The sequence below is a fragment of the Hirundo rustica genome, chromosome 12 (assembly GCF_015227805.2).
Source record: "Hirundo rustica isolate bHirRus1 chromosome 12, bHirRus1.pri.v3, whole genome shotgun sequence".
Taxonomy (NCBI): Eukaryota; Metazoa; Chordata; class Aves; order Passeriformes; family Hirundinidae; genus Hirundo; species Hirundo rustica.
The window spans coordinates 4,128,311-4,151,128 of NC_053461.1; the positions used below are offsets into that span (position 1 = coordinate 4,128,311).

Sequence of the window (22,818 nt, forward strand, 5' to 3'; positions counted from 1 at the left end):
TTTCATGCGACAGCTGAATGCATATGGATTCACGAAAATGCAGCGGAATTTCCAAAGATCTGCCTCCCTGCCTGAATTCCTGGCAGAGGAAGCAGCAGCTTCTGCTCACAGCCAGGTACAGCAGCTGCTCTGCACAGCTACCAACACTTGTGATAATCTGGGGGGGAGAGGGACCTTCACAGCAAAGAAGGCCTTCTCATAGAGGGCCATTTGAAGGTTGGAAAGAAGCCACTTTTTATAAGGAGGCTCATAAAAATGAGGGAGAGGGACTTTTTGTGCAGGCAGAGAGTGACAGGACAAGGAACAGTGGTCATATAGTGAAAGAGGGCAGGTTTAGATTAGATGTTAGGAAGAAATCCTTCCCTGTGGGTGTGGTGACACAGGTTGCCCAGAGAGTAGTTGATGCCCTATCCCTTGAAGTATTCAGGGCCAGGCTGGATGGGGCTCTGAGCACCCTTGCATAGTGAGTGGCAGCAGTGTTGGGACTTGATGCTCTTTAAGATCCCTTCCAACCCAAGGCAGTGTGTGATTCTGTGATGGAGGGGTCGGGGATGGGAGCAAGTGGTCTGGTTTCTATTTCCTTCTCAGGCTGTGCTTAGGCAGGTTTGAGCGAGTCTTTCTGACTAGTACAAATGTGGGTAAGATACATTTCTGCTGAGTTTGAACCCATTAAGGGAATGGACAGACTCAGCATAACCTGATTTCTCTGAATGTCTTTGCTCTATGTCTTGCTGCATCAAACCTGAAAACCTGCCCAATGCCAAGCAGATGCACCAAAGGACCAACAAGATTACCTGCCTGCTCACATCTGCACTGAAGCTGCTGAGAAATATTGATATTTGGTTTTCAAAAGCAGCTGTTCTGCTTTTGAAAATCCTATACTGCTCTGCTCTCAGGAGGCAAAACCCCAGGGGTGGGGATGCCTGAACACAACCATCACAAGCTTTAGCCTGAGCTTTAGGTGCTACACGGCCCTCAGAGTACATGATCTTCTGCTGCAGTTTGGAGTAACTTTAACTCTTCTCCTTTGCCTGTTTTAGGTCCTCTACTACTATAACCCCAGTTTCAACAGAGAGCATCCCGGGCTGTTGAAAACGTGCAAGAGGAGAGGGGTCCTTACAGAAAGGGGCCCAGATGCAGAAGAGATAGAGGAAACGGCCTTTTGAAGCCTGGATGGTCAACCCAAGCTTCATGGAGAGGCAGATCTGGGCTTCACACAGACACCTGTTAGAGAGCAGTCAGTGCCAGTCCATAGTGTCTAAGTAATAGCGCTGTTCCTAGATAGAGATGAATAGACTTGGAAGAAATAGATTTCAGTTGGTATTAAACTTCCGGAAGAAAAACCCTTCCTCGGTTGTCCTGTGCTCTTCGCACAACCCCAGGGCAAGTTCCTATTTTGAACAGCCACAGACCGAGCAGAAGCAACTGATCTCCCACCAGCTGAACCACTTCTTGGAAGTGACCGGCCCGGCTTCTAGAGGGCACGGCCTTGTGGTGCTCCTCTGGCTGAGATCCGGGGAGCGCCTCCACCAGGCTCTGGAGCCATTGAGCCCCAGAGCAGCAGCGAGGCAAAGGGGTGGGGTGGAAAAGCCCCAAACCTGCCAGAATAACTGATACAACTACGTCGAAAGGGGCTTTCCTCAGCTCCCCGAGCCCCGTGACGGGCTCGGCTGCGCTCGCCCCGCCCGCCCCTCAGGCCGGCCCCGCCCCGCCCCGCCCGCCCCTCAGGCCGGCCCCTCTCCGCCATCCCCTCAGGCCGGCCCCGCTCCGCCATCCCCTCAGGCCGGGCCCGCCCCGCCATCCCCTCAGGCCGGCCCCGCCCCGCCATCCCCTCAGGCCGGGCCCGCCCCCGCCCGCCTCTCGCAGGGCGGTGCCGTTGCTACGGGGCGCGCGCGGCGCGGGAACCGAACGGCGGCCGCGGGGCGTCATGGCCGCTGTGTGCGAGGTGAGGGGCGGGCGGGCCAGGCCGGAACGGCCCGTGTGAGGCCGCTGCGGCGGGGCTGGGGCCGTCCGGAGGGCTGGGGGCACCGCCGCTGAGCGGGGGTGGCGGCGTTGGCAGCCCTCGGGCCGTTGTGTCCGAGCCGGGAGGGTTGTGGCTGTGCAGGGAAGAGCGAAAGGGGAAGGCAGGGCTGGTGCCGGCCCGGGGGTGTCTGAGGCCGGGGTGGCGGTGGGAGGCAGTGCTGGGCTTAGGGGGGTTCAGTGCTGCCGTGGGGTGGCATCATGCAGATTGAGCTGGGACCGAGGGGCTCGAGGAGCTTAATGCTGCTGCTAGCCCTGGGTCTGCGGTGCTGTTGCAGCTGGGGTTGGTCTGTGTTTGTGCAGAGAGAGAGGCACCTCTGGGCTGTTCTGGGTCTGCGGAGGGCTGGTGCTGGGTGTTGAGAGAGAAGGGCTGCCCTGTTCTGCGGATGCTTGTCTGAGTAGGGGGCTCTGGTAAAGTCCTGAACGGGAAAAGCCTGTGGTGGGGATTTCCAGGGAGGCAGGGGCAATGTGTGTGAGAGCAGGGATTGAAGGCTGATCAGCTGTCCTGAACCCTGTGCAATTTTCAAGTGTTAAAACCTCTTGTAATAGTTTTCTCGGGTCTTAGGTTGTTTTTTTTTTTTTTTTTTTTTTTTTTTTTTTTTTTTTGCCTGACCTCAGGCAGCAGGCAAAAAACGTTGGCCTTAGCTTTTTTTTGGCCTTTGCAGCAAGGTGCTGAGGGAAGGGTTGTGTGTCAGTCTGTTTTGCTGCAGTTCTCGTTCCTCCTGCCTGTTTCAGCAGATGTGTTAAATCGTTCGAGTTTGTCTCTTCTGTGCAAATAGTGGCCTCTTGGCTATACCTGAGCTGAGATGAGCAGCTGTCAGAGCAAAGCTGAGCTTGGCTGCCAGCTCAGGTGATCATGGACATGGCTTATCTGTTCTACAGTCACCTTTAGAGTCTCTGTGCCAGCAGCGTGTTGTAAAAATGCATGAGGGATTTGTGCACTCACCCAAGTTCCAAGCTAATAACAGCTTGGATAATCTGCTTCTTTAAAAATTTATGGTGTTTGTGAAGTTTGTGTTATGTGTTGCGCAGTTGCCTGCACAATGGTTTTTGCCTCTACCTGTTTTTTGTAGGGTTACTATGTGGCTTGCTTCACTTGTTGTAGAAATAAAATGATTTTATTGTAAAAAGATGGTTCTTAAATCTGTAGTATCTGAACATTCTTGTCTTCTAGGAAGATCCATCCCTGGAGAGGCACTTCAAGGGCCACAGAGATGCTGTCACTAGTGTGGACTTCAGTTGTGCTAAGAAACAATTGGGTAAATTATCTGTGTTTTAGTGGCCAGAGGATAAAGAAGGAGCTGCTCTGCTTTAGTTAGATGTGGGGAGCAGTGAAGGTAACAGCTCTGCAACAGCAAAAGGTCCTGCTGATGCTTCCTGATAACAGCAAAGGTGTTCCACTCACCTTGCAAGCTTGTGTTTTTAATATGTTGTAAAGAACTGCTGAGCTGACTTTGGTCAACATTTTGCCACAAGGGAGAGGTGTTGGAGGGAGGTGTAGCCAGGGTGCTTTTAAGTCACCAACTCACCAGTCCTCTCTGCTTAATCTGTAGTGTCATTTAACCTGCTGCAGCTGATACCTGGCTCTGCCAATAAAAAAGTGATGAGATAACCTTCATTTCCTGAGTGTGTGGAAGATTTGCAACCTGTGTGGCTTCTGCCTCTGCAGCTGTTGCATGGCTGGACTGTTGGTAGTAAATTGTCAGTCCAAAGTAATGCATGGCTGGCCTTGTTGTGTTTGAATTACTCATGAAAGGATATGCATGACAATAATGAAATACACAGCTTGCAATGGACTGGTGAAGCTTCACGGGCAATCTGTTGAGACTGATGGAAGCTGTGATGGTGAACTGAGTGAGAAATGTAGTTTTAGTGTAATTGGAGTTGAACTAATGCAAGTTTGTTTTTGTGTGGTTTTGTTTCTCCTTTTTCATTTCAGTGAGTGGCTCAATGGATTCGTCCCTGATGATCTGGAGTATGAAGCCTCAGATGAGAGCCTATCGCTTTGTGGGCCACAAAGATGCAGTTTTGTGTGTCCATTTCTCACCTTCTGGTCACCTTGTGGCTTCAGGTTCTAGAGACAAAACAGTCCGTTTGTGGATCCCTAATGTGTGAGTATATTCCCTTCTCCCTCTCTTTGTGTTTAACTGTGGCTTGGAATTTCTCCTTACTTCTTTGTAGCAGTTCTCTGGCTATGGGACAGGGATCTGTTTGGGGGAAAGAGGAGCCACCGTGTCTTTGTCTTCTCTTCAATCTGTGAATATGGAGCTCCTGGTGGTACAGTACATGCTGGAGACAGATTTTGGACCGGGAGTTCCATAAACCTGTTGGATCTCTAAATATGCCTTGTGTTTATTTGCCAGAAAAATGCATCTTGCATTTATTTGGAAGTGAGGTGTAAAGAAAACTGAACACATTTGAATTGTCTTGCCTGACTGAGTTAATGGCAGTTTGCTCACAGCTGTAGAGCATCAGGTGTGCTGAATTCAGTGTGTTATTTCTTGTGTGATGTGGCACTGGAATGGCCAGCTGGAGCTCGGGCCATTACAGGAGCAGTTGTGAGGTCTTTGCTGGCTTGGCTGTCTGGATGAGCTGTGAAAACACCTCTCTCCTTGCCTGCCTTGCAGCCTAAGACCTGGCAACAGTACAGAGCCTCAGTGTCTTCTTTCACACTGATGTTTTCATAAATGTTTAAATGCTTGCACAAATTAGCTGTAGCATTTTTTTCCCCGTTATAGGAAACATGGGTTGTTTCCTGTTGAATTGGCCTCCAATATGGAACTAGAATAACTGGTCTTAGCTGTGTATTCTGTATTGCTCATGAAGCATGGGCAAGCTTGGTTCAATGTTTTTATCCTAATGTGGTCACACGCAGTTCCCATATGGTTCCTAGCACTGCTCAGCATACAACAGCTCTGTGTTTTCAGGTACAGAATGTCTTTGCTCCCCTGTTGTGCGATTCTAAAGAGCTCTTCCCTTTTGTGTAGCAAAGGAGAATCGACTGTGTTCAAGGCTCACACAGGGACTGTGAGGAGTGTTCATTTCTCCAACGATGGGCAGTCCTTAGTTACAGCTTCTGATGACAAAACAGTCAAAGTGTGGACGGTTCACAGGCAGAAGTTTCTGTTCTCACTGAGTCAGCACATCAACTGGGTTCGCTGTGCCAGGTGAGTATGGCTCTCTGACAGACAGAGATGGAGATTATCCCTCAGAGCAGAGGCTCAGTGTTGTGGTCTGCTGCAGCACATTTCTATTCAGGGTGATTCAGGTGTGTCTATTGACTAAAACATATTTCTGACCTGCAGAAACATCCTTTGAGTAATAGTCTGCACTCACTTTGTGTTTCTCCAGTAATCTCTGTCCAGCAGAGGCTTTCCTGCTTTGTGATTTGTTCTGTGTTTTGTTTTTATCTGGTAAGGAGAATTCAGCGTCTTGAAGTTGCTAACAGAAAAAAGGAGAGGTTTCTACTGTTATTTCAGCTTAGTTTCTTTAGACTTGTCATGCCCCTTGTTAAAATGATCACCTGTGCTACCTCCAAATTGTTGTAAGTGCTGTCATGATAATTACATTATTTCCTGACAACTGTTTCAGATTTGGTTTCAAGGAGTTATTTATGTGTATGTGTATCCAGGATAAAGCCATGGTTTATCCCAGGTTTATCCTGTCTGTAGGTGAAAAGTTCATTACAGTTCTGGAATGTGGTGGTGGCAGTGGCTGGTAGCAATGTAGATGCCCACAGAAGAGCAGAAAGGATGTTTTTCCAGTATGATGATCTGTAGTTAGGGACTCGAGTCCTGATTCTGTAACATGTATGCCTCTGAAGAGAGATCTAGATCTGTCTTGTATATAATATTTTGAGATGGGAACTTAATATATTCTCCTAAGACACTGGAATGCTGAGGGGTCTACTGCAGCTGTTTGCTTGTGACTATGTTGCTCTGAATTGTGGCAAAGGCAGGAATTGTTTTGAATCAGGGCAGAGAAATAACTTGAGGTACACTTGAATTGAAACAAGGAGGACACAAGATCTTTAGTCAGACTCAAGGCTTTCCTGGGGGTTATTTTATATGCTCGTGGGGTTGGGGATAGTTTGAGTACTTAGGGTTTGCTTTCTTTTCCCTCAATGTACTGATTGGATTTTCAGTCTCACTGATGCCTCTGTGACTTGTTGAAAAGTGAGATGTGTTTACATACTTCAACAGCTGGCCAAATTCAGTTAACCCCGTACTCCTTTCATTTGAGGGCTTTTCTTAATTGCTGTAACTCTTGCCTTAGATTCTCTCCTGATGGACGATTGATAGTGTCATCCAGTGATGATAAAACTGTCAAGCTGTGGGACAAAACCAGCAGAGAATGCATCCACTCCTTCTGTGAGCATGGAGGGTAAGTACCTGGTGCTGATGTCTGAAGTGGGGTTACCTGGGGAATTTACGCCTGGTTTGTGAGGTTAGAGGTCCCTGTCCTGGCAGTTATAAAACTGCTTAAAAAACCATTAGCACCTCTTACAAAAGAAGCCAGTATGAGGGCCAGGCCCAGAATTACCCTGGCCCCTTTGACTGCTCAAAGTTAGAACTGTGAGGGTTATATTTCAGTAACTGTCCAGCACATCAAGCCTCAATTTCTTTGTGCTTATTTGTTTTTAGAGATGCTTAAATTCCTTATTTCTTCATTTATTTTGCTCTGAGTTGACATAAATTAAAAGTACAAAAGTCTACTGACAGAATGGCACTTGGATGCTTAGATTCATCTTCAAATTTTTAAATAATGAGGTTATTCAAAAACGCCACTTTGCACTCAGAAAAATAGCTGTTAAATTTGGAATGTTGAGCCACAGCAAGAGATAGTTTACCCAGAACCATAAAACAAGTCCTCAGAGAACTGAGATTGGAATCTCCCTAATTCATTGCTGCACTGAATTTCTAGTGCAGTATTATGTTCTTTCTGGGTAATATACAATATTAAGACAATTCAGACATTTTTTTCAGTGCTCTTAAGTATGTCTCTGTCCAAGCAACTTATCGAAATATCTCAACTTTTTTCAGTACTTGCTACAAGAATGCTCAGAAGATAATGAATTTTGTCCAGTTTGTTTGGTGAGGAGTCGTTGTCTTTCCCTGAAGGGTCTGAAGCTTTTATTGTACTTACGTGTTCAAATTAAAAATTGATTGGATTCGGGTCCAGAAAGAAATTTGGCCTCAGCCTTTCTACTTTCCTAGTGGCAACTTATGATTTCAGGCACAAATTCACTAAGTTCCATCTTAAATTTAGTTAACAGAAGACAAATCTCTGTTCAGTCTTGTACACATCGCTCTGGAAATAATGTTAATTTAATAGAAGACATATATTATGCAAACATTAAATGAGCACTTGAAAATGTTGTTGTGACAGTTGGATCCATCAGATTTCAGGAAGTTTGTGTCTGCAGTTCCTACACCTGTAATGTGATCTACTTAAGATGTGCTTAGGTAAGAGCCTGCAGTCTGCCTGGGGTTAGAAGCAAGATCTTAAGAGAAATTCAGCAAAATAAATTTTCAGGTTATCTCTTCCTTTCCTTAACATTCTGTGAGTCACGATGTAGCTTCCCTTGTTGAAAAGGCTTTTTTGGTCTTTAGCAGGAGTTTCAGGTGAGCAGTTGGGTTTGCTTGCCATTGACAGGTTTGTGAACCACGTGGATTTCCATCCCAGCGGTAACTGCATTGCCGCGGGGGGCACGGACAACACGGTGAAGCTCTGGGACGTCAGGATGAACAGGCTGCTTCAGCATTACCAAGGCAAGTCAAGAGCTTACAAAAGCTGAACCTTTCCATGGATTGATGTGAATTGCTCTGAACTCCAAGGATGGATTTCAGCTTCAATCTCCATCAGCTGCTGCTTTCCCAAAAAGGTGCTAGGTTAGGCCTGCCAGCAGGAGCCTCTCTTCACCAGACATCGTGCTTTGCTTTGTGTTTAGCTCCAGAGCTAACTCTGAAGCTGTCCCATATTGCAGGTGGGCATGGGTCTTACCTATGATGCCATTTGGCTCATATTCAGTGTTACTGAGAAGGTGCTGTGCACTAAAAAGGATGTGGCCTTTGCCTCTGAATATGCCTATAGGAGGAGTCAGAATTGTATTCCAGCTATTCAAAATGTTAGATTCTTTTATGAGAAAAAAATCAACAAAAAAGGAAAATCAAAATCAGTCAATTGCAGTTCTATACTATGATCCATGTTTATGGTTCCTTTTCCAGACTCTGTTTTTCAGCTTCCATAATTAGCTTTGATGATTCCTAATGGTATGTCCTCCCATTACACTTTTGTGTCTCACTGATTAGTGCTGCTGTTTGGTAGATCTGGATAGGAGAAGGGTGCTTTCCCATCCCTGCCAGCTTCCTTGACATTGATTGACCTATCCTGTGCATTAGTTTCTTCAGCCAAAATGTGGCTTTTCTTTGCTAATAACAGCTTTTAAGGCTGCTGTGATGTTTTAAAATGAATTCATTCTTAAACACTGTTTCCAGTGTTGATAGCTTATTAAACTTAATTTTGCTAACTTTCTCTGAGGAACTGCTTCTTGCATGCTTGTAAAGTACATCAGAGACGTGGGGCAGGAGATTGGTGTCTTCTTTCTGCCTTCAACATCAGCTTTTGTGCATTCCTGCTGTGACAGCCTCACAGCTTCAGTCATTCTTCTGGATCACAGTCAGTCCCAGCTCTCTGCTGTTTTAGAAAAAATAGAAATCAGATTTTTTGATGACTTGTTCCAGTTCATCAGTATTGAGCGTGCAATTTGTGTAATAAGTATTGTTAACTTGTGGCCATATCAAAACTTGGAAATGCCTTCCTGAAATCTTGTTGCTAAAATCAGTAGTGTTTTTAAATACTTGGGCAGTGTCAGGTTGTCCTTTAACCTGCTTTATCAGCTATTCAATGGTGGCAAGATCTGCATATTTCCAGCCACAGTGTAACTTGGCTCAAAAGTCATCTCTTCCTGCTTTCCACTTAGCTATTAAATTGTCCAAATCTAATGTGGTTTAGGCTTGGCTGCCAGGTTTATTTTTTGTCCTGGAATTACATATTTCCCTGGTATCCCACCCTTACTGAATGGCATTTTAGTGTGACACCCTTGCTATTGAAGTGATCATTTTCCTGGGTTATTTTTAACTGCTGCTGTGTAAATCCTAACTGTGTATTACACTTTGAACTAAAAATAGTAATAATAGCCGAAGAAGCCTTAAATTGCAATGGTGGCTTTTTGCAGTCGCTTCATGCATCTATGGCCACAAACTGATGTGTTTGTAGCATGTCCTGGAGGTACGTTTATAAGTCCTGCTCTTCTGAAGGTTTATACGCACCTCCTTTTGGCTAAATCCGAGTTTGTTTTGTGGCTCTCCTGTGAGGCTGCCAGTCCTGTCCCACTAGGTGGCATCTGTGCTTTCAGAACGTGCTGATGCTGCCTGATTTCCGGGGAATCCATTTTAAACATGGAGGAGTTAATAGATGATTAGCCCTGCCTCGGGCTCTTGCGTCTTTAGGTTGGGCTGGTTTCCAGCACCGATTAGTCTTTTAGCAGTGTTGCTCTTGTTGCCAGCACTTGTTCTGACTGTGACATTTGTAAATGAAAGCTGGAAGTAGAGAGCAACCTTTTGTATGGTGTGTTTTGCTTTGAGCCAAGCAAAGTATGCTCTGGTCACGTTTACTGTACAGGAGAACACGCAGATGCTTTATTTGGTTCTCTGCATGGCACTGACCCTTTTGTAGAGCAGATTTTGTACAACCCCTACAAAAATGGCCAGTGTGTATTGCCTGGCATTTTTTTCCTGACCAAAGCTGTGTGTGGGACACCTCTGTAGCAGGTCGATGGAAACAGCTCTAACCTATTTTTTATTCATGTTTAAAATGAATAATTGGTACTATTATCCAGTTTGGATGGGGCTGATGATGGTTATCTCTTCAGCAGAGACTGTGGCTGTGTCGAGTTCATCCTAATTTATCTTCTCTCTGATGATTACTAAGGGTTGCATAACGTAAAGGAAGTGTTGTGGGGCTTGGGACAGTTTTGTGCAGGCTGGGAGGACTCAATTTTACATGTTAACTTCCAGTATAAGTCCCCTAAGGGGCTCTTATTTTGCTAGGGCTTGGCTGGCAGAAGGGTGGGCTTGTGGCAACAAGTCACTGGGAGATACCACCTTGTGCTGCACTGGATTTATTGTTTACAGCATGAAATCAAGTGAGGTGGCAGGATGTGTTGGCTTGTGTTTTGGAGAGGTGTTATGAATGGTCTTGTGGGAGGTATGAGCTGCTTTGACAGCAGAGATGAACTTTTCTCTGGTTTTATAAGAACCAAGAAGTCCTTGGGCACAGAAGCTGCAACTGCAACTGTGTGACTTTTTTCCATCATGGAAGGGGTTTTTAGTGAAGCTGGAAATACTTTATTTACCGTCTGGAACTTGGAAGAAGTGATACATTACTAACCTTGTCTATTTCTGATGTGATTCCTTTCAGGACTTTCCTTACTGACAGGATACATTTACATTTATCTGAATATAGACACTAAGGGGGTGAGGAATAGAACAAATCACTCAGAATAAGATTTTCAACAGAGAAAAATATTTATCACTCTTTCCTAAGAAAAACCTCCACACAGACCTTTTTCTCCTTTAATATACAGCATGAGACAGGGTTGGGGGTAGAGGAAGATCTAGCTGTGTGATAGAGACAAGTATTCACCAACAAGAATAACAGTTTAGGAGTTACCTGTGTTAAGGTTTTTCTTCCCTGTTGTGTAACCGTCTGGGTCAAGAGGAATTGTTTTGAGAACTTAGCTGAGGTATTTAGTGTTCCTGAGAATTGCAAAACTGAAGACATCCTGTTTTACAATTGAGCAAAGTTATTTCAGTTACCTGCTTCAAATCCACATGTGCAAAAATAGTATTTGGTACTAATGTATTTAAAATTGTATTTTAAGGGGTTTCTTAGCATGCAGTGTGGATTCAAAATGCACAGTAGACTCTCAGCAGAACATAAAATTAGTTTGGTGTGATGTATCAGAAGTAGTAGATTTGAGTTACTAGAACATTTGGAGGGCATATAGTATACTTAAGAATAACTGGATGGTTAAATCCCTCCTCAGGCATATTAATATTCTGTAAGGAAGCTGGGCATATGTGAAGTACTGCATGTTCTCATAAATAAATATGTTCAATAGCCTGTTTTGTACAAGTTCGGCGAGGGAAAAAAGTCATATATTAAATGTTTAATGTTACACTGAACTTCAATGAAGTTTGACTTTTTTCCTAGAACATTTTCTTTAGCTTTTTTTTTTCAAAATAAATCTTGGGCTTCATCTTCATGCAGGGAAAATGGCTTTATTTCAAGTTCACCCTCTTGATAGTTTGTCTATTTGTATTTGTTTTAAATTTTTGGTGAGGCAAGTAGGATGTCTGAGGAAATAATGCTTATACTGGACCATTTTCAAGTTACTCTTATTTTCTAGTTTCTCTTAACCCCAATCTTGGCTAGAGTCAGATGGTTAAAACCAAAAGAAGCTGTGCAGTGTCAGCTCTGAGAGTCTTCCATTGTAATTTCAATCTTCTCAGTGTCCTGACATACAGATTTTAATCCAGAATGACTGAGAACAGCAGCTCCACGGTAGTAAAGTACATCAGTGTCTGGTGCTCTCACAGAATCCTGTAGTTCACTTACACATACTGGAGGCTTTTGTAGCATTGGATCTCCCAGAGTAGTTGGCCAAGCTTCCTTTTGCCTTTCAGTAATGTAGTGCCTATATTTACAAGAACTGAGTTACTGTTATTGTTCTCCAGTGCTTTGAAGAGTTTTTGTGGAATGTTTCCCCCAGGATAATTTTCCTGTTAAATTTTGTAACAGAAAATTAGAAAGTGCTTGTGCTTTATTTTATTCTTTTGCCTTGGGCTTATGTAAACTGATCTTGGTGACTATTATATGGGTTTTTTTCCTATCCTTAGTGCACAGCTCTGTGGTCAACAGTCTTTCCTTTCATCCGTCCGGAAACTACCTGGTTACTGCTTCTAGTGATTCAACTCTTAAGATTCTGGACTTGCTGGAAGGAAGACTTCTCTATACTCTGCATGGTCACCAGGTGAGGCAAAGCCTTTTTTACAGTAATGTATAGACTCATAATAAACTGAGCAAATCCACGCTTGAGACTTTCATTCTTCATGACCAAAATTTGTTTGAAAACTTCCTTGCGTAAAATCATGATTATAATGCTATTAATCTTTGAGATTGTCACTGTTTTGAAGGGAAGGAGGTAAGGCAGGAATGGAGAGAATGAGAAAGCAAGACTAAAAGTGAGTTCCAGTATTGAGGATTCAAGTCTAAGGCAGAAGGAACGCAGCACAGCACCCTAGACTCTGACTGACCCTGTCAGCCTCTCTCTAGTGCAACTCTGTCTCCCTCTCTCTCTAGAGAACTGCAAATAACACTTGTCCCCTGACACAGGTGTTTTGAAGATAAATGCTGTTCACATGGCAGGAGACTCAAGAACAGTAGCTGTAAAATAGAGGAAATCTAATCTGGGATTTGATTTGGGAACATCTTGTTAATGGACTGAATTGTACAATTGAAGGTGGTAAATGGTGCTGGTTCGTTATATTTAACTGATTGGCCTATTAGTATTTTGCTGCTGGATGTGTTGCTTGTAAGGTTAATTTTATGAATGCTTGTAGCTCTCTTTCTAAATCTTAAATGAAAATAAATAAACTAATTTCATTGTCCATTCAGAGTGGGGTGTGAAAAAGCAGGAATGCCTTAAGGGTTCCCTTTCCAAAGGGACAAAGAGAACAGAAATTCTTAACCCACTTGTGTCTCTTTTAAAGCGGGGGCTGAGTTTTAAAGCATAAAAATTGTCAGGGAAAAACCATAGCCTGAAGCTTTTTGGAGATGATGGGGATTGTTGTTGGCAATAATAGTATCTGTGTAAGCTGTAGAACTGATAATTCTGTCTTCTTGTGGCTTTGTTTAGTGGCTGCCTTGTTTGATGTCTAAAAACTTCTCTTTTGCTATATAATAATTAAATTTTCTTCTTTTTGTAATATTAATGGAAAAAAAATAGGAAAACCTTACGCTTAAATCTTTGAAGTAGAGCTTTGATTAAAACTAACCAAAGGGTTCAACTGTAAAAAGAATGGGCAGGAGATAACAAATGCTGGTTATCCTAACATGTCAGCCTCGGCTGTATAAAACTGTTCTTGGAAAACTGCACTTAAGTGGATATTCCTCTCAGATACGGGCTGCAGAGCTTCTGTTGCCTTAATCTTGTGTTCATACTTGTCTGTTGTGTTAGTCTGCCAATGAGTTCTTGAGAAGCAGCTTCCTGGAAAAGGGTAAGTGTTGGAAGAAAAGGAAATCTTTACACTTTCCCCCCTTCCCTCAGGAAGGGATGTGCCTAGTTATGGTTCAGCAGGAGGCTGAACCTGCTTTCCATTTCTCTCCCACTTGAGCTGCTAGCTGTGCCTCGCTGGCTGCAGTAGCACGAAAAAAAGAGTTTAGCATTGAATGAGAGTCCAAAACTGATTATGGTGATGGACGTCTTCAGAATGAGCAATAGGAAGTCCCTTTAGGCTAATGTTGTACTTAACTCGAGGCTTTAACAGAACAGTTTGTGGATCATCTATCCAAAAGTAGAATTAAAGTTCCCCGTTCCTCCTCCCTGCTGCTTCAGATCAGTAAAACAGAGTCTGCCTCTTTCTCCTGGGCACCTGCCTGACACTGGAAAAGCTTTGCCTTTGGCACAGCTGCTGTTGTGGCATTTACAGCTCGTTCAGTTTGGAAACAAGTGCAAGTATTGAAGTGGCTGGCAGAGCTTTCTGGTTGTCTTTAAAAGCATTGCACTGAGATACCTCTGGAAGCAGTCCTGGCATAGTCCTGCCTGGCATTCCGTGTCTGGCATGCACTGTGTTGCTGTGGGTTTTACTGCCTGATTGAACAGATACCTTGCCTTCCCACTAAAAGCATATGGCAACCTGTGCTTTGTTCCCAGTGAGCCACTGTCTGTGCTGTCACTGGGCTGGATGCTGCTCTGGCTGCTTCTCCAGCTTGATATGCTCGTAGATAAATCCAGGGTAGTTAATGACAGGAGACTTTTTTGTCCCCTCTGTTATCTCTGTGATTTGTGCCAGTATCCCCAAGTGGCTGAAAACAGTGGTGTGGACTTTTTTGGTCATTAGGTTGATTTGTCTTTTTAAGTGAGTGCTACAGGTTGGTCACCAGATAAACAGCGTGTTCTGAGGATGTTCTTGAGCTGTGACTTTTTGAGGTTGAACGTTCTGGTTGACACTTTGTTCCTACTTTGCTGGCTGCTGTTACATTGTTCTGGGAAGGCTGCATGCAAGTGGACGCTTGAAGGAAAAAAACCTTAAGGTCCTTTGGACATACTTTGACGCAACTGCTGGAGTGCCAGGAATTTGTTAGCAGCTGATTAGCTGTAGTTTACATGGGGAGGTTGGCCAAGTTTACATTGCTGTCTTTAATTGAAATGTAGCTGGCCCCTTGTAGCAGAAGGATCATTAGAGACAGAAGTTTGCAGCTTGGAGCTGACATCTTTCAGCTGCAAAATATCTTTCTGTACTGTGCTGCATATTTTGGTTCTGGAGTGTTTCAAGCTGTGAAGTGCTCTTATCTGATTCCATACAGATGAGACACTGGCTTGGTATGTAAATCCACCTCTAGTACTGAATCATTGTTGAAGAACAGAATGTTTTGGGGGCCCTTAAGCCATCCCGAGAGCTGCTAGAGGAGGAGAGCAGGTATGTACATGGCACTTGTCTGCCCTCTGGAATGGTTTAATTGGAGCATTTCCAGACTGACTTCCTCAGTGGGATGGAAGTTCTCAGTAAATATTTAGAAAACATCTCATGGCTATGTTCATAAATAGAAAATGCAAAGTTACAGTTCTTCAAGCTACCTTGACTTGAACTATGAAGTAGCTACATTCCACCTACCTGGGCAACATAAATGCTTCTTGCTTTGCTCACTGGCTAATAAATGAGGTCTCCTGAGCAGGTGTACAGGGAACAAATGCACTCCTTTACTGTCAGCTGCCAGCTCTGCCTAGGTGGCATTAAACATCTCTGCAGGCTTGTGAGGACATCTCAGGGCTATGCAGAAGTCAGACAAAAAAGGAAGAAATGTGTGTTGCAAACAACCAGCAATCGACTTTAGGCTAGCTTTTCTGAGTCTTGAAAGGAAATATGAGTTCTCTGTCCTTGCCTTGTGCTTTTTAGACTGAAGTTTTCAGGGGTTAAAGCTGCTGAAGATTCAGCTGTAAGATGCCAGTGTAAATTTTCCCTATGTTAGTTGTAGCCCTTACTCCCTGGTGAAGGAGGGTGCAAACTTGACAGGTGCAAACTTCCTCAGGAATTTTTCAAAGCCCAGTGTACTGAGAATACTTGGGACTTCTTGTCAGAGGTATTCCACCTGAAAACAGCCCTGTTGGCATTGCCACCTCTGTTCCCTGTGCTTTTCTCCTTGGTTCCCTTTGCTTCTCCCTTTCCTGTGTGACTTGCCCTCTTCTCCCATGTATGAAGCAGCTTGAAAGCACTGTCACCCAGTGGCAGTGACTGCTGTGTTTGTTCTTAGTTCTTTTATGCCCAGAACTGATGATGCCAGGGCAGGGATCCCAGTGTGCAGGTTGCTGCTGGATTTGCTTCTCAGGCCTTGTCTCCTGTCATGTATCCTCTTTCCCTTTGCACTAGTTAATCTGTTCTGGAGAGTTTGGCTGAATGTACTGGCTCCCACTTCTACGTCTCCTTTTTTGGCACTGGAAGCTCTCCTTTAATTCAACTATTTACATCCTCTAGATATGCCTTATTCCAGCTCTTAGCACTTTCCTTGCTCTTTTAGCTGGCTTTTCTCTACTATGCCTTAGTTTGTCACAGGACTGAAACAAAAAAAAAAGAGTAAAAATTTAATGGCATCCTTGACCCCTACTTGTCTCTCCAGCTTCCTTCCACACTGGCTCTCCTTGCATAGTGCAGACAGTGCATCATTAAACTACTGTTCTCTGGTTTATTCCTGGACCCTCTCCAACCTGGCTCTTGTTTCTTCTGTTACACTGAAGCCAGAATGTTAGCTCTGTTGCTAGCTGAAGCCTGAAACTCTGGCCTTTCTTGACTTGCCTGTTGGTGTTGGCCTGTTGTTGAAATGATGTGCCTTCTGTGCCCAGCAGCTCTGGGGAAGAAAAGGGTGTTCAAGAGGGATTTCTCTGTGATTGTCCACTCATTATTTAAGGATGGTACACATTCCTCTGCTGCCTGTGTGCAGGTGTGACTCTGGGCTCCAGTCGTATATCTCCAGACTAAACACTTGGCCTTTCTCTTAAGTATTTCTTTCAGAGGCATCTATTTTTAGCTCTACCCTTGCAAGCTTTGTGTTCAGGAAAGCTATTCTTGTTTTCTTAGTCAGCCCTGTGTCAGTTGTTACTGATGCTATTAGCATCCTGTCAGTCACTTGGTGGTATAATCTGTGTCCTGGCTTCAGATCCTGTCTCTCTTGGCGATTAGTGCATTCAAGTCATTCAGAATTGTCTGACCATCTACTTTAAAGGCCGAACGTAATGTTTTGTGTAAGCTGATCAACCTGTGAAATGCTAGGGCATTAAAGGTCTTGCGGTCTCTAACCTCCTTTGTAGGAAGTGGAAAAATAGGAAGAAAGTACAATCTCTATCTCTGCACATAAATTACTTATCATACTGGGCCTCACCTTTCTCACCAGCTAGGAAGGGGCTGTCACCTGGTGTCTCAGCTGCCATGCATATCTGACCTTGCCTGAATCGTGTTCACTGGGAATGCAGTGGTAAACGATGAGCTTTGGTGCTGTCAGCATTCCTTCCCTATGGCTTCCTTTTTTTTTGTGGTTGCTTTGCTCCATCCAGTGTTTGAGCTATTTGTCCTTTTCAAGGCTTTCTGGGACTTGCCTCTTACCTTGTCTGGTACTCTTTCACTAGAGATGAGTTGAATGTTGATTAGTGACAGTGTTCCTCTCACTCAACAATTTCAGTGGATGACTTGTTGCTTTCTTCTGTACTTTTCTTCAAAATTTCTGCAGCTCTCCCAGTATCACCCAAAGCTGCTGTTATAATTTCAAACTCTTCTGGACATGCACAAAAGCTTGGCAGTCCTGACATTGACCTGCTGAGGATTAAATAGAAATGTACCTTACCACTGTACATCATTGCCCAGCCCCTTCTTCCTGCAGCTCGCTGTCTAGTCTGAGGCAAGAAGCTGCAGGAGGTTGGGGATTGGTGCTGGCAGCTTGTGTGGAGCACCTTGGGCAATGGGGATGCAGACTGCAAGTTCTGAACCTCTGGGAAATTCTAACAGAGGGCTGTTTGGTCCTGCTGTGGGAAGAGGAGCTGAGAGATCTGTAGAAGGTTGCTGTGTGGCAATAGGGGGAGACAAAGACGTGACACACACTCAGAGGTTCATGTGACAACAGCCAACGTTTATTCATGGATGCCCCCTTTTAGAGGGGGTTCAAAATTCCCCTGCTTTGGGAATTGCACCTGATTGGTTGGGGTCTCAACACTGCCCTGGTCACTGGCCAGTTAGACATCTGCATTCAGGGTGGAATGGGATTGGCTGGGGTCCCCTGTTTGAGTTTGAATTTAACTTATTGTCTCATCTGGAGACTCGTTTACTTCTACTCTTTAATGAACTAGTCTAGTCAAATTAAGGTTCTGTTATGGCCAAACTTATCTGTGCAGCTTCAGGCCAGCTGCAACTGTCACATTGCTGCATCCCACAAGTTCTAGTTATGTGGGAAATAAGCTTAAAATTTTCTCTACAACTTCTGTAGAAGAATATGCAACTGCTAATTTTTGATACTTTTAATGCAAGCAGTAAGAGGGGGGCGGGAAAAAGGGTTTGAATTCTTCATTCTCCAATCTCATGTCTGTTACCCAGGACTTCATTAGAAATCTGTTAGATTTCTACTGTGCTTACTTGGGATGACAGGAAGTTAGCCTGTGGGTAATAACTGGCAAGTGTAGCTTTTTGTTTTTGTTTGGTGTGTTAATACTAAATTGCGAGGGCATCTGGCAAACTCTTATTTGTATGTTGCTATAGGAAACCTGTTGTATCTTGGAAGAGTCCTGGAAGTGAATGTAACATGAGTGCTTTTCACTTAAGTTATGTCAACAAATCTGTAGCGGATGTTGCGTCTATAGACTTGTTTGTTCCCTTTCTTTCAATTTATAAAAGCACATTCAGTCTTTGATATAATTTTCTATTTTGGAAAGAATACGTTCTGTTGAACTTTTTTTCCCTTTAGAATGCCATGACTTTGGAGTCAGTTCACTGCCTGTTTTGATGTGATTTGTGTTGTACTAGATTTTGTCTAAATACACTGAAATATTTAGACTGATAAAAATATTTTTAGGAAACGCTGCTCCTTTACAGTGTTCCTTGCTTGTGCTTGTTCCTGAACACTTTGTCTCAAACTTTTTTCTGCCCTCCTAACTCTCACTGGTTTATTATAGTCCAAGAGCAGCTGCTGTAAGCTCACCTCTGTTATCTTGGAGCTATATTCACCCCTGCAGTTTTCTGGTTGTGGGGTTGTTTCTGCCCTTTGTTACTTGCTCGTCTTTCGCTTTTGCATTTTTTTAGAGCCTCCATTCCTGACATGTGATTTGAGAGCTAAACACTGGGGTAGGTGTGTGGGAATAAAGGCAGAGGCACAGTTTGTCTCAGCTGATTGATGGCAGTGTCTTTGGTATGAAATATCTACCCTAGTTATTGCTGTGTCAGGTGAGTGAGCTTAGTCACACCAACAACTGCGCATGTGGTTTGGAATTGCTGCTACTGGATCATTCCTGGCAAGTCCTCTCTAGTGAGGTGTTGCTATGGGAAGGCCTCAAAACAGTTTGAAATCACTGCGTGTTAAATGATAATATAGAAACACCTTAGTGTGTTTTAAGGAAGCTAAAACTCTTCACACAGGGGTTGAACACAGCAAGGCTCTGGTTTTGCTGCCATAACCTTGTGCCAGCATATTTGGAAGCCCACAGGACTATGGGGGACAGGTTGCAGTGAGAGCTGGGTGCTTATCTCACATGCAATCTTTGGGTATTTGTCTATCTTCAGGATTTATTTGTTGAACTCACATTTACAAAGAAGGCAAAGAAGGGGTGTGAGGTTTCCATGGGATGTCCCTTGGAAAGGTGTGAACTCAGGATTGTGTCTCATTCTAACTTGATACAGGGCGAGGAGAAGTTTCTTAATTGCCTTCTGAGGTACATGATCTTATTTGAAAGATGGTAACTGCTTCTGTCAGGAGGTGTATGATCATTTGGTGGAGTTTTCTGGTGGTTGTTGTGGCTCTTCTGGTTGTGTTTTTGGTGTTTGTTTTTGGTGTTTCCTCCCAACCCTTCCCAGCCCGTTAGCTCCATAGGCAGCCTCTGGAAGTTCTCATGCTGACCTCTGCCCATGCTGGTGAACAGTCTGCAGAGGAATGTGTTCAGCAGCTGACATAAAGCTCCATGATCTGGGTTCTCAGCTGTTTACTCTGAGCAGAACAGTTTGTGTGTTGTGCCTGGGCTCGAACACACGTAGCAATTCCTCAGCTCAGTTTAACTGCAGCTCGGGGCTCCTGCCTCAGCCTTCCCGTGTGCATCCTCCGGTGTGCTTGCTGGAAGGTGGAAAACAAATTGAAATAGGTATGTGGTGTGAAAGGTGTGCTGTAGCTGGCAGAAGCATTTAAAGTCTCTCAGAACCGTTTTAAGCTTGAGGCTTCTCCAAAATGCAGGTGCTGTGCAGAGGTGATCCTAGATGCATTAACTCTGGCATCTCTCCTATCAGACTACTAAGAGAAAAGCAGTTTAAGCCAGCCTACTATACAAAAACCTCAGTTTAACACTTTCAATAAGTGAACAGGAGTTTTAGAAATTTCTAATTCTAAAGTGAAGAGAGAGTGTTTGAGGGGAACAAGGAAAAGCCTGGTGTTGTAAAAATTGGTTTGTTCCTGTCTGTGCCATGGATATTGAAAAGTGGTGTCATAAACTGGGGTCAAAAGTGTGGGAAGTCGTAAGTGCCAGCAGCTCAGCATCTTAATTATGGCCCATTTACCTGACAGGTAAGAGCTTTTCAAATTTTGCCTTTAGATTGCTGATGTCAAATGAAAAATACCTTGTAAAGCTGTAATGAATGGAATGTTGTAACATTTAATTTTCTTTTACCTTTTTTTAAACCTGTCTTTTAAATGTGTTTGCAGGGACCAGCTACCTGTGTAGCATTTTCAAGAGACGGAGACTTTTTTGCTTCTGGAGGTTCTGATGAACAGGTACCTGATTAATTTCTGAGTTATAATCCAGATTCACATTTCTTTAAAAGCCGCTGCGTTTTGTTCTCCGTTGTCAATGGGGAAAGCAAAAGTGTACCTTTTATCCAGTATGGCTGCACCATGCAGAAAGTGACTTGTTGGTCTATTAACAACATCTCTGGAGGTCAAACCCAGTTTTTTTGGTGGTAATGTAAGACATGTAGCCTTCAAAGAAACCCATATTCAGTTGCCAAACTGCACACAGGCCCATTGCATGAGCCCGTGCTGCAGATATGTCCTGGTTTTGGCACAGTGTGAGCTGCCCTGCTGGAGACACAGATGGAATTCAAGCCAAAGTAGTGGTCTGAGTGAGGATCACCAGTCTTCAAAGAGCTGTGTTGCGTTGCTCTTAATCCCCAGGTTGGACCAGGTGGCAGTGCCATCTTTAACTGCACCTTTGCTAGCTGTGAAGAGACGGATTTGTCTGTTCATTAAGAACATTGCTTTTTTTTCCCCTGATGCTCAGTGGAATAGCCTTGTTGGTTAACCATACAACAGTGAAAGAAAAATGCTTTTATTTCATGCAAAGCAGTGATCAAATTTGTAAATGAAGAATAAATGCTTCTTCTGATAACCAGATGAGCTGTCTGGATTCTTGGGTGTCTGTCAGACCTCTGAAATCATTGATCGATTGCTCTTTAACTTTTTTAGACTTGTAGAGTCACTGCTGAGGGGTTTACTCCATGGATTTCCTCTTGATGTTGAAGTGATTTATGTGGTAGAGGCCTCTGTTCTGAAGTCAGTACTGTGTTATGGAAAACAGAGGCCTATTAAATTTGGTGTCCAGCTGACAAATTAACTTAAGATCTCTAATGCTGGTCTTAGTAGTAACTCTCTTTTTTGTCTGAATGAGCCTCATGATAAATGAGTGACTGTTTGGTTGGGGTGTGGCTGATAAATGTCATAATGCTGAGCATAGTATTTTAAAATTTTTGTGGTTTTAATGATGTATTCTTCGTGTTGCTTTGAAGTTCTCTTGGTCGTTCTGGTTTGATGATATTCTTGACCCAAAGAATGTTGAAAGAGGTCAATTATCCTTTGAGAACTCAGTTAAACTGTCTGTATTTAGTAGCATATTTACAAACAACATCCTTAATTTAATCAGTGGCAAAGCTCTTCTAGGGAAGCTTCTTGTGGATTTGCTGATTCTTCTCTGAAGGGTTGAAAAAAATGACCTATAAGCAAACTTAGATGGAAAATTTTAATGGAGTTAACTTTCTTCTGCAGGTGATGGTGTGGAAGACTAACTTTGATGCTGATTATGGTGATGTGGTGAAACCCCAGAAATATGGCAGCAGTGTGGATGGGACCCATGGCACTGGGGTAAGTCAGCGACCAGTAATTGTGGAGACCTCCTTTTCAGTACAGTTTCTGCAGCCTTAGAGTTTGTGACTCAGGTGGCTGAACTGGAGAATCATCTTTCCATGCTGTTTATTTGAGCTGCAAGACACCTGTTTGTAACTAACCTTGTATTGTTTGGTTTTGTTTAACTGTACTTGCTTCACAGGGCGATTATATATAATGGTCTTAAAAGGAAGATGAACTTAGTGCATGTATAGATGTGTTTTTTAGTAACAGCCCCTGTTTGCTTCATAATGACATGAATGATGGTTCACAAAAAAAAGCAGATGTAAGCAACAACTGAACTTGGCTTTGCTAGCTGATATGAATCCTTCAGGCTGCTGTCAGTCCTGAAAATAGAATTCATGATATCTTTTCACTGACAGTCGGCAAAGACAAAAAAAATTGCTGTGTGTAGGTGTCACGTATGACAAATAGGTGACATTGTACTGGAGCTTCTTTCCTAAATACCTGGAGACATTAGTTCATATCTGTTCCCTGAATCATGTGTTGAGACCTCTGAGTTCTGACTGTACCTGAAGATAAATCCAGCAGCTGAGTAATTCAGTGATGCACTGATCCAAGTTCCACTTAGATCAGTGCATCAGATGTTGGCTGCTACAAAAGTGACCCTTTAAAGCTGCTGCCCGTACAAACTGTAATTTTTGCACATTTTGATGATTCATTTAAACATCTTTATTTTGCCTTGTCAATCTTTGGATATTTTTGATACATTTGGGTATATTCCTAGGATTCTACCGTGTGTTATTACCGTGGCTGGTGTTTGGTTAATCTTGTTCAATGTGAGCTGTAAGCTGAAAGGTTTCTGTGAACCAGGGCTCTGTGCATAAGTGGCTTGCCCCAGCTGAAGGGGAACTTCTAGCCAATGTCTCTTGCTCTGTGTGTCTTTGACCGTGTCAGTTTAGATCTTTACTGGGATACTGAAGTTATCTCTCAAACACAGTGGTGTTTTTATTTAATATGCCTTCAGTCTGTTGCTGGAGATACTGGAATAGCCATGGTATTTTGGGATGGACAAGATTTGAGTTTGCAGCCCCAAGCCTGATGCCCTACTCTGTGAAGTGCTGTGTAAAGAAAGTAAACAAAACCTAAGTTTGGTTAGTG

At 43.6% G+C, this 22,818-nt stretch overlaps 1 protein-coding gene across 6 annotated transcripts in view; it reads left to right on the forward strand.

Moving 5' to 3' along the window:
- Positions 1-1,847: 1,847 nt before the first annotated feature.
- Positions 1,848-22,818, forward strand: part of POC1A (POC1 centriolar protein A) — a 70,745-nt gene continuing 49,774 nt past the window's right edge. For all 6 annotated transcript variants that reach the window (XM_058422195.1, XM_058422194.1, XM_058422193.1 and 3 more), the window contains exons 1-9: positions 1,848-1,945; positions 3,194-3,278; positions 3,959-4,130; positions 5,007-5,186; positions 6,295-6,402; positions 7,675-7,790; positions 11,982-12,115; positions 20,245-20,313; positions 21,580-21,675. In XM_058422195.1, the coding sequence (XP_058278178.1) occupies positions 1,928-1,945; positions 3,194-3,278; positions 3,959-4,130; positions 5,007-5,186; positions 6,295-6,402; positions 7,675-7,790; positions 11,982-12,115; positions 20,245-20,313; positions 21,580-21,675 (978 nt within the window). In that variant the 5' untranslated portion in view covers positions 1,848-1,927. The remainder of the gene's footprint in view (positions 1,946-3,193; positions 3,279-3,958; positions 4,131-5,006; positions 5,187-6,294; positions 6,403-7,674; positions 7,791-11,981; positions 12,116-20,244; positions 20,314-21,579; positions 21,676-22,818) is intronic.